Genomic DNA, 9949 nt, shown 5'->3' with positions numbered 1-9949 from the left:
AACCAGTGGCCAAGCTGTAAAAACAAACAGGGATAAAACCAGTGGCTAGGCTGTAAAATAAAAACAGGAATATAACCAGTGGCCAAGCTGTGAAAAACAGGAATAAAACCAGTGGCTAAGCTGTAAAAAACAGAGATAAAACCAGTGGCTAAGCTGTAAAATACAGGGATGAAACCAGTGGCCAAGCTGTGAAAAACAGGAATAAAACCAGTGGCCAAGCTGTAAAAAAACAGGGATAAAACCAGTGGCTAGGCTGTAAAAAAAACAGGAATATAACCAGTGGCCAAGCTGTAAAAAACAGGAATAAAACCAGTGGCCAAGCTGTAAAAAAAAAACAGGGATAAAACCAGTGGCTAGGCTGTAAAAAAAACAGGAATATAACCAGTGGCCAATCTGTAAAAAACAGGAATAAAACCAGTGGCCAAGCTGTAAAAAACAGATAAAACCAGTGGCCAAGCTGTAAAATACAGGGATAAAACCAGTGGCCAAGCTGTAAAATACAGGGATAAAACCAGTGGCCAAGCTGTAAAAACAAACAGGGATAAAACCAGTGGCCAAGCTGTAAAAACAAACAGGGATAAAACCAGTGGCTAGGCTGTAAAATAAAAACAGGAATATAACCAGTGGCCAAGCTGTAAAAAACAGGAATAAAACCAGTGGCCAAGCTGTAAAAAACAGAGATAAAACCAGTGGCTAAGCTGTAAAATACAGGGATGAAACCAGTGGCCAAGCTGTGAAAAACAGGAATAAAACCAGTGGCCAAGCTGTAAAAAAACAGAGATAAAACCAGTGGCTAAGCTGTAAAAAAACAGGGATAAAACCAGTGGCTAGGCTGTAAAAAAAACAGGAATATAACCAGTGGCCAAGCTGTAAAAAACAGGAATAAAACCAGTGGCCAAGCTGTAAAAAAAAAAACAGGGATAAAACCAGTGGCTAGGCTGTAAAAAAAACAGGAATATAACCAGTGGCCAAGCTGTAAAAAACAGGAATAAAACCAGTGGCCAAGCTGTAAAAAAAAAACAGGGATAAAACCAGTGGCTAGGCTGTAAAAAAAACAGGAATATAACCAGTGGCCAATCTGTAAAAAACAGGAATAAAACCAGTGGCCAAGCTGTAAAAAACAGATAAAACCAGTGGCCAAGCTGTAAAATACAGGGATAAAACCAGTGGCCAAGCTGTAAAATACAGGGATAAAACCAGTGGCCAAGCTGTAAAAACAAACAGGGATAAAACCAGTGGCCAAGCTGTAAAAACAAACAGGGATAAAACCAGTGGCTAGGCTGTAAAATAAAAACAGGAATATAACCAGTGGCCAAGCTGTAAAAAACAGGAATAAAACCAGTGGCCAAGCTGTAAAAAACAGAGATAAAACCAGTGGCTAAGCTGTAAAATACAGGGATGAAACCAGTGGCCAAGCTGTGAAAAACAGGAATAAAACCAGTGGCCAAGCTGTAAAAAAACAGAGATAAAACCAGTGGCTAAGCTGTAAAAAAACAGGGATAAAACCAGTGGCTAGGCTGTAAAAAAAACAGGAATATAACCAGTGGCCAAGCTGTAAAAAACAGGAATAAAACCAGTGGCCAAGCTGTAAAAAAAAAACAGGGATAAAACCAGTGGCTAGGCTGTAAAAAAAACAGGAATATAACCAGTGGCCAAGCTGTAAAAAACAGGAATAAAACCAGTGGCCAAGCTGTAAAAAAAAACAGGGATAAAACCAGTGGCTAGGCTGTAAAAAAAACAGGAATATAACCAGTGGCCAATCTGTAAAAAACAGGAATAAAACCAGTGGCCAAGCTGTAAAAAACAGATAAAACCAGTGGCCAAGCTGTAAAATACAGGGATAAAACCAGTGGCCAAGCTGTAAAATACAGGGATAAAACCAGTGGCCAAGCTGTAAAAACAAACAGGGATAAAACCAGTGGCTAGGCTGTAAAATAAAAACAGGAATATAACCAGTGGCCAAGCTGTAAAAAACAGGAATAAAACCAGTGGCCAAGCTGTAAAAAACAGAGATAAAACCAGTGGCTAAGCTGTAAAATACAGGGATGAAACCAGTGGCCAAGCTGTGAAAAACAGGAATAAAACCAGTGGCTAAGCTGTAAAAAAAACAGGAATAAAACCAGTGGCCAAGCTGTAATAAACAGAGATAAAAAACCAGTAGCTAAGCTGTAAAAAACAGAGATAAAACCAGTGGCTAAGCTGTAAAATACAGGGATAAAACCAGTGGCTAAGCTGTAAAATACAGGGATAAAACCAGTGGCCAAGCTGTAAAAAACAGGGATAAAACCAGTGGCTAGGCTGTAAAAAACAGAGATAAAAACAGTGGCTAAGATGTAAAAACAGAGATAAAACCAGTGGCTAAGCTGTAAAAAACAAGGATTAAACCAGTGGCCAAGCTGTAATAAACAGGGATAAAACCAGTGGCTAAGCTGTAAATACGGTGATGTAACCAGTAGTCAAACTGTAAAAACCTGAGGATAAACTCAGTGGTCAGACTGTAAAAATTGTTTGTAAAACCAGTGGTCGAACTGTAAAAAGTAGGACATTTTAAAGAAAAAATTAACATAGGCTATTAACCCAAAGGGGATGGTAAAGGGATTTGCAAAAGTTACTTTTGTTCAAGCTGTTTTGCTCTTGAGCTATACTGTAGCTCTTAGTGAAAAGAGAACAGGGACATTGCATAAGTGTATGCTGTATTTAGTCATCTAGCACTGTTATTTAAAAACTGTGCCTAAAATAACATTTGCAGCAATTCCTGATCGGTGGCTTTTACGATAAGCCTGTCTGTTTATTTATACAGTTCGCCTTCGCCTCTCGTCTTTGATTGCGTAACGACCCACAGCTGATAAATTACAAACTGAAAGAGATCCAGTTATAGCACACTGAAGAAAGACATGTCTGCTCTATTTTAGTGCCAAAGAAATAAATGCATTTGACTCATTTGTCTGACGAGTGACTGTAAATGAAAACTACAGTGCATTGACTGAGCTTTTAGTTTAAAGCTTCTCTAACATTCAGAGCACTAGGGGATGAACTCTACAGCATCTACAGCATTTTCTACTCCTTACCATCCATTTAATCCAAACCACATTCATGAATGTGTCTGGACTCTGGGGCATCTATTGTCCTGAGGACAGCTCCAGCATGTTCTGCTGTTGACTCAATTTCCTGAGTCTGTTTAGCTCAACATCCTTTTGTAATCCCACAGTGAAAGGATGGACCGAAACACCTGTGGATTTTTCAGATCTGACGTGAGGGTGGAGCTTGATTTTCTCTCAAAGATAAAAGGTACCGTTTATGCAGTTCCGGTGGTCAACCAGCTTTTACACGGCTGTGAAATCATAGCCCTAACAAGCCCATTAGTATCTGAGATCTTAGTAAACAAATCTCCCAAACGTTTACATGGTGCCCAATTTCTCACTGTACAACTCAATCAAAAAAAAAAGGTAATACACTAATATTGATTAGAAAACAATATTTAATCTCTGACTTTATAGCTTCTGGAGTTCCATTAATGTTCTACTGACTTTACTATTAACAGTAACAGAGCTGTTTTGGACCAGAGGTACCCAAACTTTTGCATGGCACTGTATTTAACTCCAGTTGTGAAACAACAGCATTTTTCTCTTTCCAAATATCCTTGGATTTTCTACCTTCCTTATCCCAGATAAATACCTATACCTATCTCTACAGAAATACCATCTATGCAGTATTTAGAGAGCAGGCCAGGGCACCAAAAGAATCCAAATGTCTTCTGTTGGTACACTAAAAAAAAGTGTCATTGAAATCTGCACAACCAGTGGCTATGACATATATTACGCTGACACCACGGTAGGCAATACTGCAGGTGCTTTAGACAAAAATTCAACTGTCTGGTCAAGAAAGTGGTGAAACCCATCATCTTTTCCTGGAAAATGAAGAAAAAACGAAGCAGAATGAACTCCACGGCCTCTCTGTCCATCTCTTCCTAGGAGGTGTCCTTGGAGCCAGCCTGAAATACTGCTGTTCTCTGAGTGAGAGTCGATGGACTGCATTTAGAGACTATACACCACACAGGACTGTTGCTGCATGATTTTTTTTTTTCAGTAGATTGACATTCATTTTTGAGTAAATCATTTAGAGAGTACCATAGTTTTCTGGTCCATTTTTTATTAGATGTCCATAATCTCCAGATTAACATAATGTGACCTTATGTGATGCACAACAGAGATTCCCTGCTGTTCAACATGATGTGCTAGTCTTACATAATATACGCCTAAAACTATCACTCAAAAACAGTGTGATACCTACATGACACTGAGAGATATATTCACTATGTATATATATTGGAGCAGTGCTGTGAGGATTTGACTGCATTCAGTGAGGTCATGGTGATGGATGGCCATCTTCCCACCTCATCCCCAGCTCCCAAAAGTCTTGGGTGCAATGGGTGTAACTTAAAGTAGCTAAATGAATTCATAAGTAGGAGCATCCACAAATATTTGGATATATAGTGTATGCAGCTGGCAAGTGTACAAGTGTACAACTAATTCTAATCTCAAAACAATACAATTCCACACATGTTGTGCATGAAAGGGAACGAATGCATCCATCCATCCATCTTCTTTTCTGCTTCCTCCTGGTCAGGGCCACGGTGCCTCCCCGGGATCATTGAGCACCAGGCAGGAATACCCCCTGGACAGGGTGCCAGACCATTGCAGGGTACCACACACACACACAACCATTCACTTAAACACTCAATTCATCTACCACCTACTGTGTTTCTGAGAGGCAGGAGGACGCTGGAGTACCCGGGGGGAGCAAACCCAACTCCTCAAAGACAGTAACCGGAGCAAGGCTCGAACCCACAACACCAGGCCACTTCTCACTACCTGCAACCTTCGCACTATTTTAAAATAGCAATTATAATAAGTAAATACATGTGTATATATATATATAAATATATATATATATATATATATATATATGGACTATGGAGATCAATAGATAAACAAGGTGGCCAAGCAGTGCATGCACTGATACACATCAAAGCATAATAGCAGCAAGGCCAATGAGGCAGTAATGTCAGTATTTGTGCAGTAAGAAGTGGAATTCAGTATTAAAGTGCAGCATTATCTGAATCTAAACTGAATTTCAGTATTAAATATCCTCTCTGAGCTAGCCTTTACGCTCAAAATGCTTTTGGAAGACAGTATAACGCGTCTACACTCTGATATAGTGACTGAAATACTGTTGAAGAATAGAATTATTGGGAAACGCCCATTGAGAAAAATCAGGTGTGTCAGACTTAGTCCCCGCCCCTTTTTACCTTACATGGCTATTGTGAGGAGAGTTGAGTGACAGCAGGCAGCAGCTACTGAGCTGCCGAGACATGGCGGAGCTCACAGTTTGAGTAGGGGACGGCAGCAGAGTTACGGTAGTTTTGGTGGCAGTTCGGTCGGCACGTTGCAGAATAAATGGCCAAGAAGAAACCGTAAACGTGCGTGGATGCGCTCTCCGCGAAGCTGTAGGAGAAAATGGAAGAAGTTGGTAGACGGGAGTGAGTGAGCGAGGCAAATGTAGCTAGCTCTCTCTGTTTAGTGCAGTCAACAGCCTCAGGCAACAAATATGGCTTCGTGTGCCTTTTCGCTATTAGTGAGGGAAAACTGCTGTCTTAAGCCATCGTATATCATGGCAGCGTCGCTCAAATCGTACAAGTGACCATAAGGGAGGGAGTTTGCTGCTTCATTCTCGGGGTTGTAGTGGGATTGAGTCGAGGTCAGTGTCTCCAGCGACGTAGTAGCAAGGGGAGCTAGCTAGTTAGCTACGGAACTACGGCGAACTGCAATGGAGCCCAAGCACAAAGAGTTGTTACACCAGTGCCACCAGAACTTACTGGAGTCCATCACGGATGCAGACCAGCTGATCGAGCTGCTGAGTAAGTCGGGGACCCTCAGCGAGCGGGAGAGGTTCGAGCTGGACCAGAACTGCCCGTCCAGCTCGGAGAAAGTGGACCAGCTTCTGAAGATGCTGATGAGCAAGGAGAGCGACCATTTCCTGGACCTGTGTGTGGCACTGGAGAAAACCTATCCTCACCTGTACTCTGCCCTCTTCACCAACGGCGGGGGACCCACCGACCACTCCGGTAAGGCTCCGGAGATTCGGGGTTCAGCGGTTAAATGAGAAATCAGGCTGGGAGGTTGCCCTCCACCGCCATGCCTGTTTTCAGAGTCGGTGTGTGCAAGTTGCAAAACTCTCCACCTAAGAGCCTCTAGCTAACAAAAGTGCTCAGTCTCTGTCTGTATCAAATGAAAGTCAGGTGAAAAGCAGCTGTGCTGGATTTCCGTCTCAGGTTGTGTTTGGGTGGTGTGTCTCTGCTGGACAGTGCACTGCAGAAAACCTCGGACTCTCCAAACGCGATTATAGAGTAATTCATCAACGCTGAAGCTGTTATTAAGGGCTATATTTAAGCTGTGTTCAAAGACTGGGCTCAGATCAAGTGATAAACCACTGGATTTGTACCTATGCTTCAGTGTGATGGATCTTTCTGATGATCCATGATTTCAAGACTAGAAATGCTGGCAGCAGGTTTAGTTGTCATAAAAGTATGTTTTCAGTTTGGAAAAAAATGTGGGGGGTCAGAGCGAGGGCAATGTGGAAAATTGAGGCAAAACATTAAAAAGCTTGAAGTTAGTTGTGTGGATTCCCAGTGCTTCTTAAGCAGGCTTCCTTCCATGTCACGTTCATTGACATTAAGCATGCCATTTACATTGCCACCCCCACCCCAGCCATGTGCTTCCTCTGCACATCCATGAAATGAGGCTGACTGTTTCCATGGAAACCCTTGCCATGGTGCCATGGCAAATCGATCTCATCATGCATGTGCATGTGCTCCTGTAAAATGGCTCTCTTCTCTATCCTCATGTTCCAGTTGGGATGTGTTCGAGCGTGTGGGCCAGTTTTTTTTTTTTTTTTCTTTTTTCTTTTTTTTTTTTAATGTTTAGTCTGCTGCTGCTGAGCGTTTGTTTGAAATGGGGATGAGCTAAGCCTGAGGGCAAGCTTGTGATTTACTGTATAATCCCCATACTTCATCATTTTGATGCCATTTGACTGATTTGTTCTGATGCAGTAGATTTCCAGTCTTACCACAGGCTGTCTCTCAAAATGTTCACTCAGCCTTAACTGAGCATATTGAGGTTTGACGATGAAACTCGGCGCTGGCGTCTATTTTAGTAGGAGCATCCGTCATAAATAATGGTTAAGAAAATATGGAGATGTGGCGGCTGGATGTGGATGCTTTCTGAGAGTAAAGCAGAGTTGTCTGCCATGCTGCTTCGGCAGGCTTAAAAGATTCGTTGTAGAGGACTGATAGAGCCGTAGTGTATTACTGTATTATGGAAGAAATTAATCACCAAAACACACTAAATGTCCGAATGTTTGTGGACACCCCTTCTAATGATTGCATTCAGCTACTTTAAGTTGCACCTGTTGCGGATACAGATGTGCAAATGCACACGCATAAGGCTTGTTGAGTTTCTGTAGTGAAGTACTACCAATAGAGTAGTACTAATAGAGTAGAAGTCTCTAGTGCAGATGAACATGAACCTGTTGGCGCCACGCTAAATGCCAGACGTGGACAGGTTTGGGGCAGTGGTGGATCAGAGCATTGGGTTATGGATCATTGAATTCAATACCTTTGCCAAGCTGCTTCTGTTGGGCCATTGAGAAAGCTCTGGGTGCCGCAGCGATGACTGTTAACTGCTCCGGGCATGTGTGCCCCCTGTATCATCCCTGTGTGTGTGTGTGTGTGTGTGTGTGTGTGTGTGTGTGTGTGTGTGTGTGCTCACTGAACGGATGGATTAAAGGCAGAGGCCAGATTCTGTCTGTGTCCAACACAAATGGAGACTGAGGTTGGCTAGACTGGTGGGTATAAAGGCCTCTAGCACTGAGCTGAGGTTGGGTGGTGATCATCCAACATCCTGACCTCACTAACGCTCTTGTTGCTGAATGCAATCAAATCCTCACAGCGGTGCTTCAAAATCTTACCAACAAAAGCAGGATTAACTATTTCTGTACTGCCCATGATTTAGGAAGAAACAGTGAACACTTTCCCACAGACGCTTCCCTCATGTTCATCTGTGGATTACCTTTGTTCTGGTATATCTAAGCTTCTTCTCTGAGACATGCATTATCCTGCCTCTTTAACAGTAAGCATTAAAGCTCCTGCACTGAGCTTATACTGATGACTGAATCTGCAATAGGCAACCAGCTTGATGTGTAGAAATCTACTGTGGGAGCAATAATCAGAAAATGGAAGACCTACAAGACCACTGCTAATCTTCCTTGATCAGGGGTTCCACACAATATCTCAGCCCGTGGGGTCAAAATGATCACAAGAACGGTGAGCAAAAATCCCAGAACCACACGGGGGGACCTAGTGAATGACCTGCAGAAAGCTGGGACCAACGTTACAAAGGCTACCGTCAGTAACACACTACGCCGCCAGACGTGTTCCCCTGCTTAAGCCAGTACATATCCGGGCGCGTCTGAAGTTTGCTAGAGAGCATTTGGATGTTCCGGAAGAGTTTTGGGAGAATGTCTTATGGTCAGATGAAACCAAAGTAGAACTGTTTGGTACAAACACAACTCGTTGTGTTTGGAGGAGAGTGAATGCTGAGTTGCATCCAAAGAACACCATACCAACTGTGAAGCATGGGGGTGGCAACATCATGCTTTGGGGCTGTTTCTCTGCAAAGGGACTAGGGTGACTGGTCCGTGTACATGAAAGAATGAATGGGGCCATGTATTGTGAGATTTTGAGTGCAAACCTCCTTCCATCAACAAGGGCATTGAAGATGAAACGTGGCTGGGTCTTTCAGCATGACCATGATCCCAAGCACACTGCCAGGGCAACAAAGGAGTGGCTTCGTAAGAAGCATTTCAAGGTCCTGGAGTGGCCTAGCCAGTCTCCAGATCTCAACCCCAAAGAAAACCTTTGGAGGGAGTTGAAAGTCTGTGTTGCCCACTGACAGCCCCAAAACATCACTGCTCTAGAGGAGATCTGCATGGAGTAATGTGTGCCAACCTTGTGAAGACTTACAGAAAACGTTTGACCTCTGTCATTGCCAACAAAGGATATAACAGTATTGAGATGAACTTTTGTTATTGACCGAATACTTATTTTCCACCATTATTTGCAAAAAAAAATATTTAACAATCAGACAATGTGATTTTCTGATTTTTTTTTTTTTTTATCATTTTGTCTCTCATAGTTGAGGTCTACCTATGATGTCAATTACAGGTCTCTCATCTTTTTAAGTGGGAGAACTTATATAAATAAATAATATATGCTTGCACACACGCATGCTTCACCCTGAATTGTGTGCTTTTCATTATCTTTACTGTACTTAGTCGGTTCATGCGATTTTCGTTTAGGCGTGTTAGTAACACACTAAGAAAGCATCGTCCCCCTGCAGGCTTTGAGCAGACAGATGAAAGCCTGAGCGTTCTCTCTCTCTCTCTCTCTCTCTCGCTCGCTCCCTCGCTCCCTCGCTCGCTCCCTCTCATGTGTGTGGTGTGTGATGAGTTACACTGATAGCAACCTGCTCTGAAGTCATTCTCTCAAGCTGCCACTGCTGAGCTTTAGCTCTTCTCACTGCCAGGCCTCTACACACACACACACATTCGTGCACACATGCAGGCTGAGGCTGGGAGCTGTGGAGGAGGGGCAGGTTTGGTTCAGAGCAGCAAGCAAGCTGGAGGAGCTGGAGAAGCTGCAGAACACATGTGAAGGTGCTTATATTGAGCAACTTAGGCCATTGTAAATCACCTTAAATGGGGAGACGAGATCAATGTTGCAAATCAGTCTCTTAAAGAGCAGAAGAATGAGATTTATGTGCAGTGGATGACAATTAAACAGCCAGGATGCGATACAAGCACATTTGTTAAGAATTGGTTACTGTGAACCCCA

At 42.8% G+C, this 9949-nt stretch overlaps 1 protein-coding gene across 3 annotated transcripts in view; it reads left to right on the top strand.

The window, feature by feature from the left end:
• The first annotated feature begins 5357 nt into the window (after positions 1-5357).
• The window catches only part of dlg5a (discs, large homolog 5a (Drosophila)), a 44354-nt gene continuing 39762 nt past the window's right edge, over positions 5358-9949 (top strand). For all 3 annotated transcript variants that reach the window (XM_072677892.1, XM_072677893.1, XM_072677891.1), the window contains exon 1: positions 5358-6124. In XM_072677892.1, the coding sequence (XP_072533993.1) occupies positions 5827-6124 (298 nt within the window). In that variant the 5' untranslated portion in view covers positions 5358-5826. The remainder of the gene's footprint in view (positions 6125-9949) is intronic.

Source organism: Salminus brasiliensis, chromosome 4, assembly GCF_030463535.1.
Source record: "Salminus brasiliensis chromosome 4, fSalBra1.hap2, whole genome shotgun sequence".
NCBI lineage: Eukaryota > Metazoa > Chordata > Actinopteri > Characiformes > Bryconidae > Salminus > Salminus brasiliensis.
Note: the sequence above shows the minus strand (reverse complement) of the source record. Positions and strands in the feature narration are given on the sequence as shown.